The sequence below is a fragment of the Ostrinia nubilalis genome, chromosome 7 (genome assembly GCF_963855985.1).
Source record: "Ostrinia nubilalis chromosome 7, ilOstNubi1.1, whole genome shotgun sequence".
In the NCBI taxonomy this organism is placed as follows: Eukaryota; Metazoa; Arthropoda; class Insecta; order Lepidoptera; family Crambidae; genus Ostrinia; species Ostrinia nubilalis.
Genome location: NC_087094.1, coordinates 9,893,122 through 9,919,365, shown reverse-complemented (window position 1 = coordinate 9,919,365; position 26,244 = coordinate 9,893,122). Strand labels below are relative to the sequence as shown.

General features: G+C 40.6%; 5 protein-coding genes across 6 annotated transcripts; 2 read left to right on the top strand and 3 right to left on the bottom strand.

The window, feature by feature from the left end:
- Positions 1-239: 239 nt before the first annotated feature.
- Positions 240-1,715, top strand: LOC135073242 (kinesin-related protein 12-like). Its single transcript, XM_063967348.1, has 3 exons — positions 240-425; positions 621-763; positions 917-1,715. Exons 1-3 carry the CDS (start codon positions 316-318, stop codon positions 1,648-1,650), a joined length of 987 nt encoding a protein of 328 aa, XP_063823418.1. The 5' UTR covers positions 240-315; the 3' UTR covers positions 1,651-1,715.
- A 202-nt stretch (positions 1,716-1,917) lies between these two features.
- On the top strand, positions 1,918-3,425 carry LOC135073243 (ribose-5-phosphate isomerase). The gene has a single exon (XM_063967349.1). The coding sequence runs from the start codon at positions 2,221-2,223 to the stop codon at positions 3,025-3,027; it is 807 nt and encodes a 268-aa protein (XP_063823419.1). The 5' UTR covers positions 1,918-2,220; the 3' UTR covers positions 3,028-3,425.
- Positions 3,426-3,490: 65 nt separating this feature from the next.
- LOC135073244 (uncharacterized) lies at positions 3,491-5,214 on the bottom strand. Its single transcript, XM_063967351.1, has 3 exons — positions 5,082-5,214; positions 4,631-4,997; positions 3,491-4,258 (listed from the first exon to the last, which is right to left on the bottom strand). Exons 1-3 carry the CDS (start codon positions 5,082-5,084, stop codon positions 4,095-4,097), a joined length of 534 nt encoding a protein of 177 aa, XP_063823421.1. The 5' UTR covers positions 5,085-5,214; the 3' UTR covers positions 3,491-4,094.
- A 3,237-nt stretch (positions 5,215-8,451) lies between these two features.
- Positions 8,452-19,660, bottom strand: LOC135073241 (sterol regulatory element-binding protein 1). 2 transcript variants are annotated; one of them, XM_063967346.1, is made up of 16 exons: positions 19,478-19,660; positions 18,748-19,398; positions 18,391-18,665; positions 18,005-18,235; positions 17,708-17,900; positions 17,393-17,580; positions 17,042-17,229; positions 16,479-16,715; positions 15,793-15,988; positions 13,561-13,696; positions 12,881-13,040; positions 12,262-12,361; positions 11,551-11,628; positions 10,472-10,621; positions 9,743-9,878; positions 8,452-9,311 (listed from the first exon to the last, which is right to left on the bottom strand). In XM_063967346.1, exons 1-16 carry the CDS (start codon positions 19,542-19,544, stop codon positions 9,094-9,096), a joined length of 3,204 nt encoding a protein of 1,067 aa, XP_063823416.1. In that variant the 5' UTR covers positions 19,545-19,660; the 3' UTR covers positions 8,452-9,093. The 2 variants fall into 2 exon arrangements, with proteins under 2 accessions (XP_063823416.1, XP_063823417.1); XM_063967347.1 differs by having other exon boundaries at positions 12,881-13,031; positions 19,478-19,659.
- A 3,617-nt stretch (positions 19,661-23,277) lies between these two features.
- LOC135073443 (uncharacterized) lies at positions 23,278-25,893 on the bottom strand. The gene is made up of 2 exons (XM_063967625.1): positions 25,731-25,893; positions 23,278-24,791 (listed from the first exon to the last, which is right to left on the bottom strand). Exon 2 carries the CDS (start codon positions 24,772-24,774, stop codon positions 23,278-23,280), a length of 1,497 nt encoding a protein of 498 aa, XP_063823695.1. The 5' UTR covers positions 24,775-24,791; positions 25,731-25,893.
- Positions 25,894-26,244: the final 351 nt, after the last annotated feature.

The window sequence follows — 26,244 nt, the reverse complement described above, 5'->3', positions numbered from 1 at the left end:
TACTGCCGAATCATATTGGAAGCGTGAAAGATATTGTATTGCAGCCTTACGGCGCTGTTCTTCAGCATTATTATCACTCGTTTTACTCCCCAACCGAAAACGAAAGATTTGAAACAAAAAGCTCTTTTAAGCCTTCTAGGTATTCCGAACGGAACAATAAAAACTTATTTCTAAAACTACTCTGCATCTGTGGTCTAATCAAATGACAAGAATCTTAATCAAAATTATTTTGTATTTTTTTTTTGTGTTTACAAGTTTTATTTTTATTTTACAATTTATTTCTTTTATATTTTTATTAACTAATAATCTGCTAAAATGTGTGCTGAGTACAAGAAAATGCTCTTGCCGTCTAAAGTAAGCAATGAAGACATAAGTGCCAACAAAATGATAAGTGCATTATCTTCGATAGCTCTTGAAATGCAAAAGTAAGTCCTTTTCTTAGGTCATTTTAATTTAATATACGAGTAATAATTAATTTATTAACGTTTATTATCTTAATTTAATGTAGACGTTATATTTTTGCAGAAAGAATATAGGGTTGATAAGTTAGTTTTCCGACGATTGAAAAATCGGCCCTAAGTAGGTAACTTATTTTTTTCACGTTCGTAAATTCGTTTCAGATTTCACAAAAGTGCACCAATCTCATGCCATAACTTCGGAGAAAATCAAGAAATATGTGATAAATTAAATTTGTGCAAATCCAACCTTAGACTTAAGAGAAAGCAGATCAAATTACTGAAAGAAAACCTTAGAAAAGCTTGTAGTAAGTTTGAGTTTCACTATCACTTAGTTATAAAATGTCCTACTCTGATTAACAAGCATTTAAATATTCCTTTGAAATTCACATTAGTGTAGGTGCTTACATTTTCCTACTCTGACGATTAAACCACCATTTCAACATTCTATTAATTTTCAGTTGTTGCTAAAACGGTTATGTCTGCAAAAGAAAACGAAACCATGTCGTTACACAACCATATCAATAGTGCTCGTAGTGAGTATGCCGATTTATCTCAGAAAAATAAAACTAACGTGGAGACCATACGAAATTTACTGGCAGAGAATAAGGCTTTAAAGGAGAAAATGGAGCATTTGGAAAACTTTATTGAACTTGGTTACCAAGAATTGCAAAAGATACAGGACATCCCTGCTAAGGATATGCCAGTCGTCATGCAGCTAAAGGAAATTATGCTTTCTTGTGGACAATATTATGCAGATTATTCAAATGAACATGTTAATCGTACGCAACTTGAACAGAAAAATCGCTTTTTAAACAACAAACTCAATATAATCAGCAACAATTTACAAGCGGTGATAGAAGAATTGAAAAATCTGCGTTACCAAAATGTTAAGCTGCAAAAAGAAAACTCATTGCTAAAAAACAAATACTTCAAGCAAATTGATAGCTATGCTGGCATAGTGGTCCCATCAAGACACACTTTTCGCGAAGAAAATACCTTACATATCCAAAATATAAATTACAATACATCTGTACAAAGCGTTGAAAACGATCACAGCTTCGATTTAACCTCTCATCTTTCATTAGTTAAAAGTTTATTAAATAATCAAGATAGCATGTTAAAAGATTTGAGAAAGCTTTCTGAAAAGTTAAGCATTAATTCTAACTTTGGTGAAACTACGATTTTGGACTAACAATAAAGACAACCTATTTTCTTACATAAACAAAGACAAAATAAAAACTTACAGCGTTCATATATAGTAGTATAGTTCCAAAATACTGGACTGTCCTATCGATGACATTGACAGTGGGGCGCCACCGTCAATACCGGATCGCTGGTTCCGATTTTTGCCATGTTGGAAACCATATAGTTGAACAATGGTAGCGCCCCCCTGTCATTGAGTTTGGTGGAACAGTTCAGCGTGGGTCATCTATATTTCCCTTTTCCCTCCGCAATCGAATACTTGAGCCTTAGACTTGAGCACATTTTTTAGAAAATTTTAAACCGTTCGTTCATAAAGCACTGACCACGTAAATCGGACCGCGTTACCGACCTGTCACTTGTCAGTTTGAACTTCGCGCGCTTTATTGACATTTACTTACGTCGTACTTGAAGGAAGTGAACTTTGCGGCTAGAATGAATCCGTAAAATTGTATAGAATTTCTCACACACCGCATGGTTGTTACTGGTTCTTAACCACGTGTGCACACCTACACACATTTAAATATTTACAATCATAAAATTCTATAAATAACCCAGATGAATGTTTGCAAAGGACGCATTCACTAAAATACTCAAGTATTGCAACAGTGCTGTTATTGTCAGAAGTGTTCGTCTAATAAGTGCAAATATTGGAAACATGTCCCTGGAACAAGCTAAGCAAGTTGCGGCTTATCGAGCCGTAGACGAGTTTGTTACAAATAATTGTGTTTTCGGTGTCGGCAGCGGTTCTACTGTGGTTTATGCCGTTCAGCGTCTCGCCGAACGAGTGGAGACGGAAAATTTGAAGGTGACCTGCGTACCAACATCTTTTCAAGCAAAACAGCTTATTCTGAAACACAATTTAACACTTGGAGAACTTGAAACCAATCCTGTAATAGATGTCACTGTTGATGGTGCAGATGAAGTGGACTCTAAAATGACTTTGATTAAAGGAGGTGGTGGCTGCCTTCTTCAAGAGAAAATTGTTGCATCCTGCTCAAAGAAATTAATTGTCATAGCTGATTACACTAAGGATTCTGCAAAGTTAGGAGACAGATACAAAAAAGGAATCCCAATCGAAGTTGTGCCAATGGCTTACGTTCCAATAAGAAATAAAGTAATTGCTTTATATGGTGGAGAAATCAAACTCCGAAGTGCTATTGCCAAGGCTGGCCCAGTTGTTACTGATAATGGAAACTTTATTCTTGATTGGTTATTCACAAATCAAGATTTGGACTGGAAGAAAGTGGACTCCACTATTAAGATGATCCCTGGTGTGGTAGAAATAGGCTTATTTGTAGATATGTGCCAAAAAGCCTATTTTGGTCAGCCAGAAGGAAATGTGGTGGAAAGATCACGTCCATTATAATAAGTACTGCTTCATTTAAAAATTAGGTACCTATTTCTCATTTTCTTTACTTTGAAATCTGATCAATTTCAATAGGAATCTCTTGGATAACATGCATCGTGAGCAATCTCATTATTGAAGTATAATGAATTTATCAGGTGCTTATTTCATATCACTGTTCAAAAAATTTAAGTACTTATAGATTTTTTAATTATTATTCTTGTTATAATCTTGCAACCTCATGACAAATAATACATTTTCCAGAATAAATAATGTTGCTTCCTTCCTATTGTTAGTTATTGGTGGAAGTTGCCTTTGTACTACTATAATACATTGTCTCCATGTGTATGTGAAATAAAAGTATGTTCATTTATTTTTATACCACTTAAGCAGAAATAAAAATGTTAAGATTCCCTACATTTTATTTTTTTCTATTTAGTGTCCATTCCATTAAGATTAAGACATAATATTAAAAGGTAGAAACATTTCATAGTGCCGATAAACTTTTATTCATAAAATAGTTATATCTTAAGTTTCTAGAATATAATCTTTTGAGATAATAACCGTTACATAGGCAAAAAGAACAGCTACAGATATTTTTCTCAAAACAATACAAAAAGTACTTAAATTTAAAAATGCACCTGGTGGATATTAAAATTAAATTACATTGATTAAGAACACATTGTGCATGTAGTAGATATTGATCTTACTAACTAAAAATAAACTCACACTTACCCACAGATATTTGCACATTATTAGTAAATTCAGTTTATTTGGCTATGTGATAATTACTTTTATCATTCAAAATAATAAACAAACACCTCAATTGACCATGAGCTACCAACAATGAAAGCTATTTAATTGATCACAAAATACCTAGAAGATGTAGGCTTGGAATTTAGTGAAAATAAATTCTACAATGTTATCCTACTCTATTTCCAACTAACTATAATAACATTTTGGTGATAATTATTATAACTAACATAAAAACAATTGCTTTGACTATGTAGCCATGAGCTGAATACTGACTATTAGATTTCTACAACATAAACTTGCAATAAATTATGAACAGAGAGATTTAATTTGTCTTAATAAAGACTAGTTTTCTTCATTATACGTAAGAACTCTTCTTGATTAATTTCCCCATCTCCATCCCTGTCTGCTTCGTCTATCATTTCATGAAGTTCTTCATCAGTTAGATTTTCACCGAGTTCTTTTGCGACTCTCTTTAGATTTTTAAATGATATTTTCCCTGAAAGAACAAAATTACATAGCTTTAGATAGTACCAAACAAGTAATTTCAGGAGAAAACATACAAAATAATATAGCAAAGCTCATTGCACATTCATGAACTCTTGATAATTTGGTTTTGTGAAGTGCTGTGCTTATCTTAATGTATGTTTCTAGGTCATTTATAAGTACCTAGATAATGTAAGTAGTGGGTGTGGTACAGTCAGTGTCAAATAGTTCTCCACCAAAGGGCATCAAAGTATAAAACTTCCTCAAATTTAATTACTTGGTGTGAAACTTAGTGGCTATGAAAATATGCAATACCTAACTTAATAGGTTTACCTAACTTAATTTGCTTTTATTTATAATGTTCATGCAAATTAGTTTTAATTACCTGTTTCATCATCATCAAAAAGTTTAAATGCTTTCATTATTTCTTCTTTTGTATCTTTTTCTGCCATTTTTACAGTCATTAGATCAAGGAAATCTTCAAATGAGACTTTTCCATCACCTTTATCTATTTCTGCTATCATTTTCTTGATTTCTTCTTTCTTTGGCTCAAAACCAAGAGCTCTGATGGCCACTTTCAGCTCTTTAGTATCTATCTTACCAGTACTTTCGGTATCAAATAAATCAAATGCTTCTTTAATATCTCTTCTCTGTTCTTCTGATAATTCAAACTTGGGCCCCGATTTCTTTCGCACTCCTCCTGGGACAGTGTTAGAAGCTGTCTTTTTAGGATTAGTAGCCACAGCAGTTGCCTGTAAAAATACGAAAAACTCAGTGGTAGCTAAACAACTGGGATTGTCGTGAACTCATGAACTTTTATTTTGTTAACATCTAACCATTATTTCGATTCAATGAGAAGCGAGCGCAAAATCAAATGCTTAACTTAAAATATTTATAAACAAATTGCCCAGAAAATGTTCAAATTGTTTTGTTTATCGATTCAATTGAACCTCCAAACACAACTTTTGCCAGCTGTCAATGTCACTTATTTTAACGTCCGATTAGACCCACAGATAAGCCCCGTAACACACGACATGACTAATTGCAATGGCTCAAGACAAATTGGCCAAGACGTAATCGTGTGAATACCATCTCGGCTACTTTCTCCTCTCTCTCCTCGAGTACGTCGCCCATACTTCGGTGCTCGGTATAGGTCCCACATAGTGTATAGCCTGACCAGGAACATAAAAACCCTCGCCATGTTGCGGAAAACTAATGGTACTAATTTCTTTTAATGGCAACAGTAACTGAAAACTTCATTGACATGTCACCTTGCATGTCAGTCTATTGCTGTCAAAGTGTAAACAAACTTCATTTTAAATGTGCGCAATTGATTTTGTGAATTAAATTGCTAAAATCTTTTTATAGTCGTGAAAGAAAAGTGGTTCACAATGTGTTAAAGTATTTGTCGAAGAGAAATACTAAGGGTTCGGACAATATTTTCATTGAATAATGTTTCCGACAAAGGTTGTCAAATTGACTGTCATGTTTATCGTATAGTACAGTCCACTATGAAAATTAGCTGTGGTTTGTTTCAACTACCTACTTATTTTAAAATTTTCTGTCACTTTCTAAGTGTTGAATTTTATGGAATTGGGAAAGAAGTACCGAGGTTGAAGCGTTCACGACCAAACATATATTGCAGTTGAATATTCAAGTTCTGAATTTGATTATTGATGAATAATAAAATAAATCCTACTAGCTCGATTGATGGTTTCATTTAATTTATTTAAACCAGGTTACCTATAATAATATTTTTTGGTTAATTTATGAAAATATCAAATTAGCCCGTAATCCTGAATCCTGATACATAAAGTTAGCCTATTAATTTAACACAGGTACGACTGTACTCAGTGTTGCACTATCAAATGCGATTGACGCGCCTCTATGCCAGGGTTTTTATGTTCCTGGTCAGGCTATACTTGCGCTTCAACATCATAGACAAGATAAATTGCTTTTTTATTTATTTGTCGGCGCCGGACACAGATGCTGCAAATTATTATTGATGATTAATAGTACCAATCTTAATATTATGTTATCTGTATAAATCTGTAGAGCGGAAGGTTTGTGATTCCTAAACGTAACACCTGACTAATGCGCAGAAAAAGATAACTGTCAATCAGTTGTGTCATGTCAAGTGTGAGCAGGCGGCTGCGAGGTTATCTTTGAAAGCGTGTTGAGTTTGGTGGAACGTTAAATTGTAGGAAAAGTGATTGTCAACCATCCAAGATATTATCTCCTTGCCCGTTAACCCACGCCAATGGAGATTCCACCCCTAGAGTTCCTTCTGATAGAGACCCAGTGCCTTTATCAGAAGTGGGATTCGAAGGGCACTATTCAAAGGAGATAAATCTTTCAGCATGCACACCTACGCTACGCAACTCATCAAGTTTTACATGGAGGATGCTGGCTCAGACATTGAGAGTTGGTGCAGGTTGACGGAAATTATTGTGATTGACGTAAACTGGAAGGGCCTTTGTGAGTGAGTGAGTTGAGGGGGCCGGGCCAAGGGCGCCCGGGCCACCCTGTTGCCGTGGTTGAAGGGGCTGTTTACGCCCGGGCCACGCTGATGTAATGTTGGTTTCCTGGTCGCATGGCTGCATGCCTGGATCAGCAGTAGTAGTGGTGCGGTTTGAGGTAAATGGTTGAAGGAGCCTTGGCTTAAGCCTTGCGCGTCGGGCCATGTTACCTAAACCCTGGTTTCCTGGTCGCATGGCTGCATGCCTGGATCAGCAGTAGTAGTGGTGCGGTTTGAGGTAAATGGTTGAAGGAGCCTTGGCGTAAGCCTTGCGCGTCGGGCCATGTTACCTAAACCCCGGTTTCCTGGTCGAAGGGGCCTCACGCCCGGGCCAGCTGTAATGTTTTGGTTTCCTGGTCGGGCTTCGCGCCCGGGCCAGCTGTAATGGTTTGGTTTCCTGATCGAGGGTCATCACGCCCTGATCAGCTGTATTTATTGTGATTCTACGATCTGATATTCGCACGCTCTGTAGTCAGGAATGGACGAGCTGTGATAATGAGAAATTGAATGTTTACAGATGGACAAACCCTGGACTAAGCGCACGAGGCCGTGCGATAGTCAGGCTGGCCGTGTCGGCGCCGGACACAGATGCTGCAAATTATTATTGATGATTAATAGTACCAATCTTAATATTATGTTATCTGTATAAATCTGTAGAGCGGAAGGTTTGTGATTCCTAAACGTAACACCTGACTAATGCGCAGAAAAAGATAACTGTCAATCAGTTGTGTCATGTCAAGTGTGAGCAGGCGGCTGCGAGGTTATCTTTGAAAGCGTGTTGAGTTTGGTGGAACGTTAAATTGTAGGAAAAGTGATTGTCAACCATCCAAGATATTATCTCCTTGCCCGTTAACCCACGCCAATGGAGATTCCACCCCTAGAGTTCCTTCTGATAGAGACCCAGTGCCTTTATATTTAAAAAAGTTTTCTTCGAATTTAAAAATTAAATTTTAATTTTTTTTTATTTTATTTTATCCAAGTCCATACCGGCCAGCCCCCTAGACTTTCGAATATTTTCCTGATGCTCCCATGAATATTTACACAGGCAGGCTTTACTCTGCTTGCGTCTGCTTACCACGAAAAAAATCACCGAAAACTACTTAACATTATACTGCTGATAATGTTTATATTGTCGTCGGTCCACCTTGCGGGTGGACGTCCCACGCCGCGTTTTCTGATACGCAGCCTCCACTCCATAACCTTGCTGCCCCATCGGCCGTCAGTTCTGCGTACTATGTGCCTTGCCCATTGCCACTTCAGCTTGCTAATCCGTCGGGCTATGTCAGCGACTTTAGATCTCCTCATTTCTGATTCGATCTCGTAAAGAAACACCGAGCATAGCCCTCTCCATCACGCTGTGCAACTTTGAGCTTCTGTTAAGGCCTATAGTGAAAGATCACGTTTCCGAACCATAAGTCATCACTGATAACACACATTGGACGTCCACCCACAAGGTGGGACCGACGACATCATTAAGGCGCTGGACGCAGGCCGCTACCAACCTACCAACCGGGCAACATGGAAAGCATTGGCTCCCCCAATCCTATGTTCAGCCGTGGACGTCCTATGGCTGAGATGATGATGATGAATGTTTATATTTTCGTCTTTATCTTTCGTCGTTTCGAGAACCTGACTCCATCAAACTTAACTGAAGTGAAAAACCAAATAAATCTGAACAAAAGCGTTTATTTTTCTTCATCAATACACCTACATCATAATTATAAAACACTTTTATAAAGCAGCCCGAAACAAATATTTTGTGCTAGGCACAAAAATATGGCCTGATGTTCAAAAATGTCTCGAGCAGGTCTAGAGAGACAGGATATTCGCTCCATAATTATGTTCTATTGTACATATTTGGTTAACTATAAAAGTAAGACAATGTTGATAATACATTAAAACAAATAACATAACTCGATAACTGCTTAGTATTTTTAATACATCTACTGGACTAACTACTGTTGTTGTAAACTTATAACAAGTTTGATCGCAAACTAAAGAAATACAATCGGTTCCTAAAGCTAAGCACTAAGTGCGAAGTAAAAATAAATAAAAACAAGTTCATGTAAAAATAACTGCAACACGCAGTGTCCTTTCGTCAGGTACAATTTTTTTCGGATATAATTAATCAGACCTGCCGAAATAGAAGTCGTGATTATGATTTTTACTACAACCAAATGATTATTATTAAAATAGTAGTAGTTCTCTGCCATAGCATAGATAGAAACAACAGATAAGGTAGTATTAGAGTTTCTGCTATTCTAAAATGTTTCACCCATAATACCAGTGCAGCGTGCCGATACGACCAGTATCTTATATGGGTTGCCAAGTTACGGCGCTGCGGGTAGCGTGCCCACAGATTTCATGAGATGGTAGCAGTGTGGCAGGCGGCTTCGGTGACCGAGGCGTAGTAGTGTAGCGGCGGCTTGAGCCAACATTCCGGCTCGCTCGCCCGGCGCGGCCAATACTGCGGCCGGCAGATGCTTGCAGGCCATGTATAGAGCTACAGCGCGTTCGCCGTCGCCGCCACCGCCTTCTAGGGCTCGCTCTGGGGATTAGGAAATGGATTCGTTAAAAAGTGGGTTTTCTTGAAATATCAACACGCTAAGCTGGTTCCAAGACAGTAAGCTATCCCTGAGGACAACTCAACCTTGACTTGTTGGTAGGTTGAACTGTAGATCCTGGCTACAGAATTTACATTGATGGAAAAAAGAGGTGGGATCACTCCTCTTTGAAAAGTTAAAGTTATGTATTTTATGATTTATTGTCCGATTGTGGCTTCGGATCACACTGGAGACAAATTACAGTGTGATGATGAGCAAGAGCATTGACACCCGTAGTCACGCAGCGGTTATGTGTTGCTCTCCCCTTTAGAAGGGAGGGACACCCACTGAAAATCCACCAATCTCCATCTCGCTAAGCATAAGTTGGGAGCGGATAAAGCCTTAGGCCTTTCCCGACGGTGTAAGTTCCACTCACCTTTCCCACAGATGATAGAGGAGCGATTTAAGCGCGGGCGCAGGCTGCCGTCCAGTAACTGTTGCGTGCGGCGCGGCGCGGCGCCCGCCATCATGCGGCATACTGCAGACTGAAGGAACACGCGTGATGTCACCCACTGAAAAATGAAATAACTTTCGTTATACATCAGTATCAAAAAAATTACACGTTTAGCAATGCTCTGCAAAATCACGACCCTCTATAATTTATAAAATGGAGGAATAAAATATCTAAAATGACTGGTCTGGCGGGTAGGGGAGGCCTGATTTTCACATATTTGCCACTTAGACACCTTTTACGACATTCATAGGAAAAATGTAGGTGGCACTATTCTATTTTGCAGGAACTACACGGCATACGGAGGAGATCCGTAGAACCAGAGTGACTGACATAGCCCGCAGAATCGCTAAAATCAAGTGGCAGTGGGCGGGGCACATAGCTCGAAGAGCTGATGGCCGCTGGGGCAGGAAAGTTCTTGAGTGGCGACCGCGAGCCGGAAGACGTAGCGTGGGCAGGCCTCCCACTAGGTGGACCGACGATCTGGTGATGGTCGCGGGAGTTGCCTGCATGCGAGCGGCCCAGGACCGCTTTGTGGAAATCCTTGGGGGAGGCCTTTGTCCAGCAGTGGACGTCTTTCGGCTGAAACGAACGAACGAACGAACACGTCACACCCTGAAGTTACTCCTTGAATACAAAGTGAATGTGTCTCACCGGTAAGCTCTGCGACAGGCGGCGAAGCGAATGCAAGTCTCGTTGAAAGCCACGTAACTGCGCGTGCGGCGCGGGTGACGAACCACAGGTCGCCTCCCATACTCCGGCGCGTACCTCCAACAGCCAGTCGACGCATAGCACCTGCATCAGCTGGAAATGACGTCAACGGCATTAAAACTACGAAATAACTGTTCCGGTTAAGAGTTAGTCGAAATCAGCATCCTAGGCTGAGTTGTTTACCCGTGTTTTTGTATGGAGTTTGACAGACTTTTGACATTTCTTATAGTTAAATAAGATGGTGCAACTCAGAACTCAGGGTAATTGTTTAACTCGGCATACATTGCTTTCTACATAATACTACACGCCAATAGGCATCGAGAAAGTGCCGCGCTCTGCTATGCGTCTTCTCGCAAGCACCGTCCCATTGAATTCTAGGTGACGCTATGCTTGTTCAATAGAAAGCATATTTTTTACACCTATGCGAGTTTGAAGCAGTACACTAAAAGCAATATTGAGTAAGACACCTGAATTCAAGCACGACTTTGATACAGGCAAAAGGTGTTTCAATCAAAAATTCATTTGGAGAATTAAAGTATTCAAATAAAAATAAAATTGCTGTGCATTAGGTAGACTACTTAACATTAATAAATAATGATTTAAATCTCATTCCTAACAACTGGAAAAAATAATTTACATAGAGTCAATAACAATAGGCATAAAAAAGTAAATGCAAGAAAAAAATAACAGTCCATACAGTTTATAGCAAAGGATTTGAAACCTATAGCATGCCAAAATATAAATTTAATCATCATGCCTAATTTTACGCAAAAAAAGTAATATTAAAATCATACCAACACAAAATTCACATAAATAAAATGGCTTCAAGGCGACGAGAGTGACTAATGCGAGATTTGCCTTGTAGTGATATTGCACAAATGGAAACAAGTGCAATGCAACTACAATGCACTCCCGAAATAGTCGGTCTTCGTGAGCTTCTGATAACGATCCATGCATTTCTATATACTTGAGGAAAAAAATAAATTAATGCAAATGAAATGGACTAATTTTGTTGCACTTACCATCATCAGCTGTGTCGGTTGTTTGCAGCAATAGTACGCCAAGGAGTCTGCTAGCTTGCCTCCAGCAATATCACACACCTAAAATGATATCAAACGTTGGTACTCAGTTAGTTTTCAATTAACTGTATTTTTTTAGGGTTTACATTACTTTAACATGGTGATTTTATGAGTTCTAAGGAGATGTCACGTTTTTAATGATAAAAAGAAACCTACCGACTGCAGTACTGCCATTGCAGTCATAAGACGTGCACTGCTAAACAAAGCCATTTCCTAATGATTTTCAGATTGGCCGGTTGAAAGCGACCTACATCCAGTGGCATCCTGCGACCTTTATTGGGTCACTGTCTACTTTTAGGGTGGTACGCGCTGCGCTTACCAGTATGCTGTCAAATGGCAATGCCAGATTTTGTATGGAAGGTGGCGTCACGTGTCACAAAAGCAAATCTAGTATGTAAAATGTTCAAACTTCTAATGCTCGTAACTCAGTTCAGACTGAGTTTAGAGGTTACATGTCATAGTAAGTTTGGTTTATTACACTATTTTGTAATAAAAAAACAGGTTTGGTCGATGGCCGCGCGAAAAAAAAAAGACGCCAATTTCCGGCATTGTCTTTTCCTTAGCAAAAGTACTTTTTATCTATGCATTTTAGAACGGGTCATGTCATTACACAATAAAATACATTTAACGGTTCAAATAGTGAATTTATCGTACCTTGAGTATGGTTTCCGACGTCTTCTCGAGGGCGCGTTCATCTCGACACTGAGCGAGGCTCAATAGTCCCCGGCGGCTTTTGTACGCCATATGCAGGGCCCTGCCGGTCATAGCACAATAGCTATATCATCATCGGCCGATGTTTACCCGCCAAAGACAATAGTTATTAATTAAACAACTATAAACTACACACGCGTGTTTTATAAACATCGAGACTAGAATTTCTAAGCGGCGCATGTGTGAGAATAACGTAATCTATATGAGGTGTCATATTATCAATTCAGTTTCAATTCTACGGCAGCACGCACATCTTTGCATTTAGACTTTTTCGTTACGTACAATCGCACATTTTCAAGGTAAGTGTTGACGTTTACTTTAAATTATTCGTAGAGATATTTTGCCATTACAATTTAGCAGTGTAAAATTTTGTGGAGAATTACATCATCTATTCATATTCACTTTTTTATCCTTGAAAACTAAATTTTTATGTAAATTATTAGACACATCAAAAAAATTTGACTACAACCTACAGTTTTGAAGGTCTTCGAAAGTGCATAATAACGACGAAAATCGTTTTAAATACAAATTCAATTCTCATAGTAATAAGTGCTAAACATACCCCGGTAAAGGGTCTTCGGAAGTGGCCAAAGGCTCGGGCAGTATGTACAGCCGGTCCCCGATTTCAGACGCGCGGGAGCTATCGGCCAGAAGCCAGGCGGCTGCTACTCCCACGATGTTCGCCCACCACTCCATGACTGGGTCCCAGCAACCTGGGGAATCTGCGGTTATTAAAGATGTCTACGAAAAGCAGGTATTTGAATTTCTTGAACATTTGAGTGTCAAAGAGTTTGAGTTATAAAGCAAATATTTCTAGCTTATTGATCCTGTAACACGAATCATTATAATCGGGTTACAAAGGTAGGTATACTAAAAGAATGTCAGATGACTTACTAATAGTTCCTAAACTAGGTAGTCCCGTCTTTTGGGGACTTGAGCTTGGTACAAATGTTTGATATAAAAAAAATTGATCGTTATGGAATACCTGGTTTTGCAGGTAATTATAGTCTCCCAAAATGACTTTATCCTTTATCGTATCGTATTTTTAATTATATTTTTATTCTCTGATGCAGCATGGGCTTCGAGGTTCTAATGCTAATTTGCATCAGCAAGTTGTAAAATGTAAAATGATCAGAATTTATCGCTAGGAATCGGGTCTCTTCCGGATTTTTAATAAAATTCACTGCCTCGCTCTGAATCGTGTTTAACGTGTAATTTGATAAAGATTATTCTTCAAGTTACCAGTGTGTTGCGGGGCGTCGGTAGACACGTCGTCGGTTATCAACTTGACCAGTTCCAGGACGTCGCGGGTGTTGCTGCGTTCGTCAGCGCAGAGAAGCATTTGAAGACTCTTTTGCAGCAAGTCCAGGTGGTACGCCTAGATAGAAAAGTTGAAGAATGCAATGAATTTGCGGAACTATATTCAAAGGTTGGGTGGTTGAAATGTCTTTCTTAGACGAAACATATCAGGACAAGAATAAAAGCAAAGGGAAATCCAAAGGTGCGTGTTGGAGACTTGTTCATTATCATCGTCATCATTTTAACCACATATCCCCCAATGACTTCCAAATTGGCCGATTGGAAGCGACCTGCACCCAGTGCCTTCCTGCAACCTTTAAATTAAGGTCATCTGTTCACCTTGTGGTCTCAGTTCTGCATGCTAATATGCCCTGCCTATTGCCAATTTAGCTTGCTAATCCGTCGAGTTACGTCAGCGACTTTAGCTTTAGTTTTGGATTGTATCTCGTAAAGAAACGCCGAGCATATAGCATGATATTGTGCTACTACATGCTGTATTATACCTTAATAATGTCATCACTAGTAATAAACTTAAATCGCATTATTTGTAGGTGCACAGTCAGACCTCTGAAAACGGTGCTGGAGGTGTTCTACATACCTCATAGCATACTGGAGGTGCTGGTGCTGGTCACCCAGCGCAAACGCACCGGCGGTCATCATCATCATCTCAGCCATAGGACGTCCACTGCTGAACATAGGTTTCCCTCAATGCTTTCCACGTTTCCCGGTGGGTAGCGGCCTGCGTCCGAAATGCGTAGGAATCTGAACACGTCACGTGAACATGTTCTAAACCCCGGTCTCTGAGCACGTAGAATTTTGTCCAATTACCCCAAGCTACCCATCCTTATCGCTCGCGCGTAATTATATTGCTGTCGCGACTGTGCGACGGGCGGCCGCAAAACATTTTGAAGAGATGTCCCATCGAGTAACGGTGTAACTGGATGGATTTTTTTCCCAACGAGTAACCCTGTTACTCAAGCGTATTCTACATACCCTCATGGCATACTGGAGGGGGTCGGCGGGGTCGGGCGGGCGGCAGAAGAGCGCGGAGGGGGGGTGCGCGCGCTCGTAGCTCCAGCGGCGCGCGCGCAGGAACTTATACCCGCGCGCGCTCGTCACCCAGCGCAGACGCACTGGCGGGAAGCTGAACACGTCATGTGAACATGTTCTACATACCCTCATGGCATACTGGAGGGGGTCGGCGGGGTCGGGCGGGCGGCAGAAGAGCGCGGAGGGGGGGTGCGCGCGCTCGTAGCTCCAGCGCCGCGCGCGCAGGAACTTGTACCCGCGCGCGCTCGTCACCCAGCGAAGGCAGGGTACTCACCTGCCATGTAGCACGTAACGTAGAATGTAACGTAACCAACCTTCAAATGAGTACGGCTCGTCCACGGTCATCGCGTATCTAGCTGCGAGCTCCTGAATACAACTGCGAGCCGCCTTTGTGCTCGCATTGATACCGCCACTTGGCGGGTCGTTGCGATCTCCCTGCGAACCATGCGCGAGCAGCTCGCAGCGGGCTCGTGCCTATGTACTCACTTGATACAGTATCTGATACATTACATGCTACACGGCTAGATGAGTACCCTGCTGAAGGCGCATCGGCGCGAAGCTGAACACGTCACGTGAACATGTGCTACATACCCTCATGGCGTACTGGAGGGGGTCGGCGGGGTCGGGCGGGCGGCAGAAGAGCGCGGAGGGGGGGGTGCGCGCGCTCGTAGCTCCAGCGGCGCGCGCGCAGGAACTTATACCCGCGCGCGGGTCTGACTCAGAATGTGCACTTCGCAAAATGAGCATTTCGTGAAATGTGCACTTTTCCATACTAATATTATACATACAAACTCTTCAGCCTTTACATTTGTATAGAAAAATCCACATTTTGCGCAGTGCACATTTTGCGAAGTGCACATTTTGCGTCAGACCCCCGCGCGCGCTCGTCACCCATCGCAGGCGCACCGGTGGGAGCGTGCAAGAAGCTGAACACGTCACGTGAACATGTTCTAAAGCCCGGTCTCCGAAAACATAGAATTTCGTCCAATGACCCCAAGCTATCCCGTACTCTCACTGCGGCCGCCCATCGCAAACTCGCAACAACAATATCACGCGAGCGATAAGGATGGGTAGCTTGGGGTCATTGGACGAAATTCTAGTGCTTGGCAACCGGACTATACATACCCTCATAGCGTATTGGAGGGGGTCTGCGGGGTCGGGCGGGCGGCAGAAGAGCGCGGAGGGGGGGTGCGCGCGCTCGTAGCTCCAGCGGCGCGCGCGCAGGAACTTATACCCGCGCGCGCTCGTCACCCAGCGCAGACGCACCGGCGGTAATGCGCACGAATCCGAGCACGTCACGCGGCACAGGCGGAGGTAGTAGCTATAAGTATTTAGATGTTATAAAGGCCCATATCAACATTTCCAAGCACATATTCAGGAAGACCAAACATTGAACAATGACTACTAAAAATAACTGTGAAACTGTATGCATCGGTGCATCAAACTCGCAAGCAGCCTAGCAACATCGATACACGCACTAAGGAGTGTTCTCCACGCGCGAGTGGTTCGAAAAGTTTATAACTCGCGCCCCACGATAGATAAGCTAAAATACGCAATAGGGTAGTTGACAATACCAGTCAATGAGCATACTTATGGGAGCTGTCAAAGCGCGGAGTACCCCTTTACATTCTATATGGCAGAGACACGCCATGAAACTTTATTGAAGTTAAAGCTAGTGATAGCCTACTAGTAACTAGTAGGCGCCCTTAGCGAGTGATAGGGCCATACAGTGGCGCCATCTGGTGAGCGCAAATACGGAAGCCCTCTTAATTTTCTAAATTACAACATCTTATAATGTAAACATTTCTTACCCACAGAGCCAGTTCCCGATCTTAGGCATGTAATCTTTGAACACCAGTGCAGCGATGACGTAGGTATCGGCCATGAGTTGTCTGTTCCCAGACACTTCAGCCAGATTTACCGCTTGCAGCGCTAAGAGGACTCGCTCGCTGCGACCGCTGTGGCTCGATAGGATCTCCAACTGCGCAAGACGATGGGACACGCTGGAGACTTCGGCCGCCCACTTCTGGGTAGCTCGTCTGGCAGGACTGGAAACAGATGGATATTGTGTCTAATCACATTATTTCTATTAACTATTGAAAAGATATAAAGGAAAATTTTAATACAAATGGTGAAGAAAAAGCTCTATGCTTAACAATATGGTTGAGTAATATTTTTTGTCTATGGTTTATATTGGAAAATGACACCCATATTAATGAATGGAGGCCGCCACCAACGAAATCATTGGTGGAGGCATATGTTCAGCAGTGGACGTCCTATGGCTGAAAATGATGATGACCAGTATTAATCTGGCAACAAATTCTATATGCTGATGGAGTCAATTTGTAAGTATAATTTTTAAAAAATATTTTACCTATCACACCACAAATCGCCAGCACGTCGGGTCAGATATCCACCGAAGGGTAAGCGCTGCAATATCTGCCGAAGAACTGCCGACACCAATGCAGAATACTTGGCATGCCCTTGTCCGCCCGCTTGTACACTTTTACCACACACAGCTAAAGAACGGTGCAATTCCAATTGAGCGTTTGTTACGTCACCCTAGAATACATATTTTTTACATAAAATAGGTACTTCAGATTGAGACAAAACAGTGAGGCACAAAAGTACCTACATTTTGGGTAATGAATTTAAAATAATGTGAAATGATATTATATTAATCCTGTAAAAAACTAATGTATTTACATTTATGTAGGAAACTTACCTTTTTTAAATATTCATCTGCTTGCTTTTTATGCTTGTAGAACAGACCAGCTTCCTTAGATTGTGATTTCGGTACAGAGTCACCATAAACCAATAGTTGAACAAGACATCCTCCAAGAATCACAAAATTTATAAGATAAATAAAGAATGTGTTGAACAACCAAGAGGCCCATGACATTCCAATGTTACCTGATGGAAAAAAGTTTTATTTTAGTAATATGGCAACCAAACAAAGAAGAACAAAATATTATGATCTGTTAATAATTTAAGACAGAAGATGTATCATCGAACAAAAAAGAAATAGCTAGTTACTCACTGCTGTAGTTGTCAGATAAAATTTTCCTTTGATCAACTCTTGCTGAGAAATCGTTGCTTGAAGACTCAGACATAAAATTGCCTAAGAAAGAACTGAACGGATTGAAAGCAATAAGCCCAACCATGAAGGCACATAACGCCAAACGAGAATGGTCTCCCATTCCCATAACAATTTTTGAATATTTGTCATCAATCTGTAAGTAATATTATTACATATTTTTTAGTTAAGTAGTATGAAATATCCAAACAACACATCAAAATTAGCATCTGCACTTTCCTTAATTGAAGCATAAGTTACCTTAAAATCTGGTGAACTGGGTGAATCACTATCCAGGGCATGTGGTGAATGGTATGGTGAAGAGATATCACTGTGAGGCGGAGTGTATGCCCCTTCGTAAACAGTCTCTTTAGTGCCGGTTTTCTGGTACTTCAACTTGAGAGCCATATTCTCTTGTTTTAATCTGGTATTTTGGTTTTGCAAGTACTTAATGTATTCAATTGTTTTTCTTAATATTGCTGATTTGTTTAACTGTAAATACAAATAGTTGTTATACACTACATGAAAGTCATGCTATCAAATAAACACACTCATAGATAATGGACTATTCCAAGATCTGATAATAATATTTGATGAAAATGTGCAAAACAATAATTTGAAGCATTTATTTAAGCTTAACAGTTTACCTTAGCTTCCTCTCCTACTAGCATGTTCTTAAGTTCTATAATTCTGTCATTGATACTTGTTCTGTATCGTCTTTCAATGGCATTGTGTGCACTCCGCTTGACCTCCTTGACCTTAGGCATACCAAGACTTGGCACTTGGCTAAGAGCAATCTTATCGCCCTCCATAACAACTGGTATTCCCGTGGTCAACAATGTTGGCCCACTGTTACTTGTGAAAAATGTATGGATAGGTCGGTTTTCTGGACTGGATTTAGAGTTTAGAATGTTTTGGGATCCTGGAAAATGTTTAATGTGTACATATTAATTAAGTGTCACTGCTAGTATTTCAACCATTATCAATTTTACTATTAATCTTACCTTGAACAGGTGCACTGGTATACATTAAAGTCTGAGCTTCTGTATTTATAATATTTGGTTGTAATATCACTGGTGAGAAATTTGAATCTGTAGTTTTCAAAATAAGAGGAGTCATCCCCTTAGGATTATTTTGAATCAGCAGTGGCTGTCCAGCTTGCTGTGGTTTATTCGACTGTTTCACTTGTGGGACGCTTTCTAATTGGACAAGAGATCCTCGGCCATCTGGCAGCTGGTGTATGCTCCCTGGTGCCAAGTTTACATACAGGGGGTTTTGTAGAACTTGCTGCACTATCATTGGGCCCTGAGCAGGGCCCCTATTTTTACTGGGTTGAGTCACGTCGGGTAGAGGCGCACCATCGTTTGTTTTACGTAATTTCGTCGAACCATAGCCATCATCGAAACCACTATTAGGCACTACCTGTACAGGACTCCTTTTAATGTTCGGTGGGGATTGAGGCGAAGTTTTTACTGTATGTGTGTACTGAGATACAAGAGGATTCCCAGGACTGTTGAAATGTGGACTGTGTTGTGATAGTGGTGAATTTTCTGTTTTTATTTTAGTGTCAATACTAAGTAACCCAGAATCATCCGTGGTTGCCAGCTCCTCTTCCAGTTTACGCATAAAAGCATCATCACAATTGTTAAGGAAGTCTGAAATTAATAAGAAAAATACATGATGCAATTCTTGAAACACCATAGGAAATAACAAGTGTGCATAAATCTTTCTTACCTTCTATTTCAGTAATATCATGGACGTTAAATAAATCAGCATTAATAAAAGATTCGTCTTGATCCATCACTGATAATTTGTAACTTCAGGAACACCTTTAAAAAATATATTTTTGAGGAAAAACATTACTCACTTGCATGCAATTTGTTTATATTTTTTGACATTAAAATTTGACAGTAGTCTGATGATTTTTTCCAGCCAATAGGAGGCCTAGAAAACAGTGGCATGATTTTACGTCATCTAAAACTGCGTTCATTCAAAAAATATTTATAGCAGGTATCGAGTGGAATGATTATCTTCGAGCATGTATTTTTTTTAAAGAAACGGCATATAGGTCACCTAGGGAGCGTGGCCATAGTTAAACATTTAAAAAATCCAATTTTTTTCTATGGAGTCGCCGTTCTTCTCGTCAGAGTAAATATATTCTTTGGTTAAACTCTCCTATTTGACATAAATATTTAATGAATAAGCAAGGGCCGTAGGACGGGTCTTGCTTATTCCATAACCGGTGTTTTACAACTTTTACAAGCTTTTCTGTATGGAGTTTGCCAGACTCTTAACTTTTAATGAAGATAAATTTTGATGGTGCATCCCAGCAATAATGTAATGCTACTTCAATGCACTAGATGGCGTTAGTAGTAAGTGTAACGTCATTCATGCTAAACATTTTCTTGAACTACCTGCATACGTGGAAATATTTTCAGTTACAACATAGTGTAGAGTGTAGCTGTAATACATAAATCTACTTGCCAATTTATGAAAGTTTTAAATAAATTAATATTTACTCTTTTATGGAAGTAATTATATTTTTGGTGACTAAACACTGGTCCATTTCATATTACGTATTTATTTTTTGCTAAAGGAAAAATTTGAAACATTCTACGAATGTTTGTATAATTCGGCCTTTTTACAGCATTTAGATTTTGATTCAAGAGAAAATTAATTGTATCATTGTACCTATAACCACAGAATACATAATAGTAGCAACAGAAATTGCACTCCCTTGATCTGGATCAGATGCGGACATTTTAACGGTAATAATAATAATGCAAAATTTCCAACGAACCTGGTGCATTCGAAATCGCACCTTACTACTACGCTCACAAGAGCGCAATTTTTTTGTGATCAGAATTGATCTAGCTCGCAGCTCAAGCGTCAGGGTTGTTTAAGCAAAGTAAAATAAATCAAAACTTAATTTTAAGAAGCAATTATTGTATTTACGATTAGTAAACGTTAATCTAGTGGTGTTTGTATTTCGTACCATCTCCAAAGTACCTATTAATAAACTTCAGTGTTGCGATAATTCGAAATTGGACAAACAGTTTTAAAAGGTGTAGTGTCGGAAAATAGACACGGTGAAGTAAAGTTAATGTTTTATTAGCTAAAATAATGTTTTTGCTATAGCTTTTTGCCATAAGTATTTCAAATTTATTTAAAAAAAATGCTGTTATTTTTAATTATTTAAATTACTACAGTTAATTATTATTTCTAAATATACGATTTTCCATTATAAAGACGAATAACAGTGCTGTTGGAACAATAAACCTTGATTGCGACGATGATCGACTGAGCGAGTATAGGTACGCGTGTGTACACAGGCGCGTGGCGGCCATGACTGATTTGCAACTTGAAGTTGTCGCGCGCTGTAGGTAATTATCTCGGCCGGCATAGGCCAGTGACGGAGGCCTGCTATAACGCAAAAACTTATTAACTAATGTTGGTAGGTACTTTAACTTAGAGCCTCTATGAATATTGAATACGAGTATTTTGCCAAACAAATGGCTGATGCTTTTATTAAATTCTGCTACTTGAGATTAATTAAGGAATAAGTACGATTAATCCATTTTAACCGACTTCAAAAAAGGAGGAGGTTATATGTTCGACTGTATGTATGTTTTTTAGGGTAACGGTTTAGTAAAAGTAAATATCAATTATTAAACGTTTAATTTATATTTATAACATTATATTATTTGTAAATATAGAGTTCTTATAATAATATGTATGTCCGAGAACTACTTGTTCTAATATAACTTAGACATGTAGATACAATAGCATAATATACTCAACTACATTACGAAATTTTGCAATCACAACTTAAAAGATGAACTCTAAGTGCAATAACATCATACTTAATAAAAATATATATCTATAGGCACAAAAGTGGATATAATAATAATTACATAACATCTGATTTAACAAACTGAGGTACAGTGATATGGGACCTTATTCAGGCACTACAGGATTGCATTATACTTAAATACAAACAAACTCGCTACAAGAGGTATCTTTAGTACCGCCTTCGAGCTTCTTATTGGAAATACCTTCATTTAAGGTTTGAACACAAAGCACGACCGTGCACCTACTGGAATGTCCTAACATACATCATAATCTTGATTAAAACAAAGGCACAACACAGTGACACCACCAAAGTGTAGCTTCTACACGCACTCAAGTGTTTAAACTTATATTTAACTTTACGTATGCAAATACTAAAGTAAACAATATACTCGTATCTATGGCATTTTCAAACTAGACTAAAGTAACAAATCAGTCTTGCAATGAATTATGAAATAAAACTTTCCATACCGTATTCAACTTAAACAATTATGATAAAATTAACATTATTTATTAGAAGTCAACACATGTAAAGAAATATATAGCAAACGGATTATGTGAACCCAAGGAGGCAATAGTATACAAATAAAATTATTTATATTACCTTACATAAATTAATCATCGCAGATTGATTTTCAAACCACAAAAACAGTGCCACAAACTTTACTTCGTAGGATTTTACTACATTATTTTACAACAATATAATTAATGTGTTCCGTAATAGATAGACTAAAACATTACACTAATTATTGAAAATAATCTTACACTTAGATATTCTATTACGTATAAATAGCGAATCGCGACGGTATTTTATGTGTAACTAACATGACATTGAGCATTTTACTAAGTGTATTCTCTAGGATTTTAAATTAAAACGACCGTGCTAGTGTTTAATATAAAGTTATACGAGTATGTACACGAACTTACATTATATTGATGACGGTGAGCACAACTATATTAACAACAAAATTATGGCAATCGACAAAAAAGATACGTCTAACCCGTAACATATAGGAATAAGATAGGACTTGGATAGAAAGGTCGCTTTTCGCAGTGACATGAGCGTCGCGCGTCGCACTGTCCTTCCCAACAGCCACAGTAATAATGATCCTTACATTCAGACAACAAACTCTATGTTACGGACTGTTGCAAATGATATGGCGTGGTGCGACGCGGAGGACTAGAGTAAGCAGTAGCGAGCGTGAGGTAGTAGCGGCGTTTCAGTCTATAAACATCACAGTCGCGGACAACAAAATTGCACAATAACTCGTCTAGGCGGACACCCGCCCGAGGCGCCCTTCGGCCCTACACAGTTACCGCTCAAACTAACACAAATTACGATCTAATTAAAGCTAACCTATTTCATCTATTCTATTAACAAAGATGTAAATCATACAAATCATAAAAGTCAAAGAAGAAATAAAAACAAAAATAAAATCACAAATAAGCATCGGAAGCCCCGTAACGGAAATTTTATTTCGTTATCGGGCTTCGATAACTCAAGAAAATAAATAGAAAAGAGAGGTAGTAATAGAAGTGGCCGCGGGGCCCATTGCAATCGCCCGGCCGGAGCGCCAGGTCGGAGTGGCGTCCTACCAGTAGCCTACCAATAAGTGCCTTATTTCTAGCTTTGTACGCCTAAGTCAGTCTTTTCAGAATGTACGCATTAAACGACTTTCTTGTGTTCAATCTCTTTCGCTACTGCAATCTAGGGCAAAGTTTCGAGGCGGGACTATGACTCCGGATGGTGGCTCTATATCGTGACGTCGAGAAATTGAGAGATCCTCAACATGATCGTCGTCGGGGAGCGGTGACCGAGGTGACTGCGGTGTAGATCGCGGCGGCGATCTAGGGGCGAGTGCGGCGTGCGCGGCTGCAGCTAGAGCCATGGCGTGAAGGGCTTCGCGTCCTCCATCTCTAGTTGCCCCTTCTAAGGCTTGCTGAAGGAAAGATGGGTCGATAAGAGGCGTGGTCGGATTTCCGTCGTCATTACCACCCGTGCCACTTAATCCGTAAGGAAAGGCGGCACCGTTGCTCTCCCTTTTGACTCCTCTACTCATCGGTCGACTTGTCGTTATACCCAGCTTCTTTACTTTATCGTACAAAGTACGTGATGGAACGCCATATTTACGAGAGGCCTGTAAAGCGCTCATTCCATTTCTAACGCATTCTATAGCGGACATGATATCCGATCGCGTATATTGTTTGTATCTTTTCCACTCTGGCTTTTGTTGCGGTGGTACATAAGGTGCGAGTCCTGCTCTAACATCTGGTTGAAAATTCGCGGGTGGAGGGGAGGGATGGAAATTGCGAGAATTTTCTTCCTCGAAGGAACGTTCCGTGTATGGAGAGTGAGCATCCTCTGAGCGATCGGATCTGTTATTATAATGGGGCGACGAAGCTCTCGATGACAATCTGCGAGGACGATAGTCAAAGGGTCGTTGCGGGCTCGGCGGTCTCTCAGGCTCGTGGGCGGAACCATTAGAGTGCAGACGAGGAGGGCCATTATTGTTAACAGGATGGCAGACGAGAGAAATCGGTTGGGAGGAATCAACCGGGGATGACTGGGCGAGGACGTTCCTCAAGATGGGTGTATCGCGGGTGGCTAACATACTGGAGAGTTTTTTGCGTTTCAGGGGGTTCATGTCAACGGATTCGTAGGCCGCTGAAAGAACCGGCGCGGCCGGTGGTGGCGGCCAGCGCGTGGGCGGCGCCGGAGCCGGCGGAGAGATGCTGGACGGCGCCGCGGGCACGACTCGCGGCGGGGACGCGGCCGGCGTGCGCTCGTTGGCGCCCGGCCGGCGACGGAGCTCCGTCATGTCGAACAAACCCTTGACTTCCAGCTGCTCGGCCACCTTCATGATCCGCGGTATCTGGGCCTGCGTCACGTTCACCTCGCCCGTGTACATGTACTCGAGGAGCGCGCGCATCTCGAAGTCTTTTACCCCGGGGAAGAGGATGCTGCAGTGGTCCATGGGCACGTCAGCCAGTATGGACTGGAAGTAGGGCGAGTTGGCTGCGAGCACCACGCGGTGAGCCTTGAACGTCACCTGGTCGTCTACCACGAGCGTGCAGTCCACATAAGTCTCTACTTTTATCAACGCCTCCAGGATCTCCACAAGATTCGTCTTGTGATGGTTCCATTTTAGACAGAAAGTCTGCTGACCTTCGCTACTCCCCATTTTCTTAAACTGCGACTCTGTGAACAAACATGAATTTATTAACAACGATAAGGCGTGTTTATACATAATTAAGATGTACAGTCAATTAATTATAATCTCTCCACTAAAAACTATTTACCAACAACTACTATGAAACTGTTTATAATTAGCGAACAATGCAACAATAAAAACTCAAAATTAACAAATATAATTTTTTAATCATTAATTTGTAGAGAGCGAAATAACATAAAATATACTAAGAGTGGATGTCGTCATATTATGTGCAAATAGTAATTAAACATTTTATATTGACAAAAAACTTTGGTTTAAATTAACCAATTTATGCAAAATTATCTAGATATAAAGTTAAAAAGTATTTAAAACAATTAAGTAAAAAACAGTTAATTAATACACTTAAACACAAACAAAACAAAACATGCAATAATTACGAACCCGGTAAAACTCCCTCGAACGTAGAGCCGGGATACATGGTAAAACCAGTTGCGTCACGGCCCACGTATGAAAAACTGATAATACAATCCACCAAACACAAGGTAGAGTTCGCGAGACGTGCAAGCGAGCGCAGCGGGCGCACTGCGAGAGCGCGACTGTGTCGTGTCGTTCGCGGCTGGCGGCGCGACTGCTCCACTGCACCGCCCTTCCCCATTTACATATTTCGCTCTACAGCCCTTCCTCACTGCCAAATTGACTTTTTACCTTTTATTCGGCAGGTAAATCGAACTTAGGGGAATGATGAAAGCACCGGCGTCCCTCCTGTTGTTACCAATGAATTGGCATTGCTTGGCTTATCCGATTCCAATCTTATTCACAACACGCAAGAGCATAAACTACACTAGCAAAATTGCAAACAAAAAAAAACTTTATAAAGCTCAAACCTGTAATCGAAGTCCGAAAAGTCCAATTCAGCCTTGACCAAAACTAATGTTTACAAAACTCTACATAATAAAAAAACTCACCCTCCGCTGTGAAAAATCCAGAAGTGATAAAAAACTACAGGAAAATGTTCGGAAAACTCATGAAGAAATTCACACTTAGCACTTTCAAAAAGTTCGTAACACGTTCGGGGTTGTTTTGCGCAAGCGTCCCAGTGGTGAATACGCCCTGTGGGGGCGGCGTGCTCTTGCGAGCGTCTGGCGATGACTGTTGGCTCGGTTGCAGGCGCGTCCGCGGTCTCTCGCCCGCCCCGCACCTCCTGCGTGCGCTTTTTACGCACGCAGCGCCGCGGAGTGCAGTGCAATTGCGTGCGGGCGAGAGGGCGCGGGCAGAGCCGCCGCGCCCGACGAATTGCAGCCCGCTGAGGAGGGCGCGCGCCGCTGTGTGCGTGAGTGCGCGCGCGCATCGCCACAACACAACCACAGTATATATATGAGCTAAAGCAGTACGGAAACTTAGCCCTTTCGGCGAGTTAAATACCTACACTTCGACTGAGTGTTAGGGTTGGCACTCTTAATCTTTATACAATTAATGGGG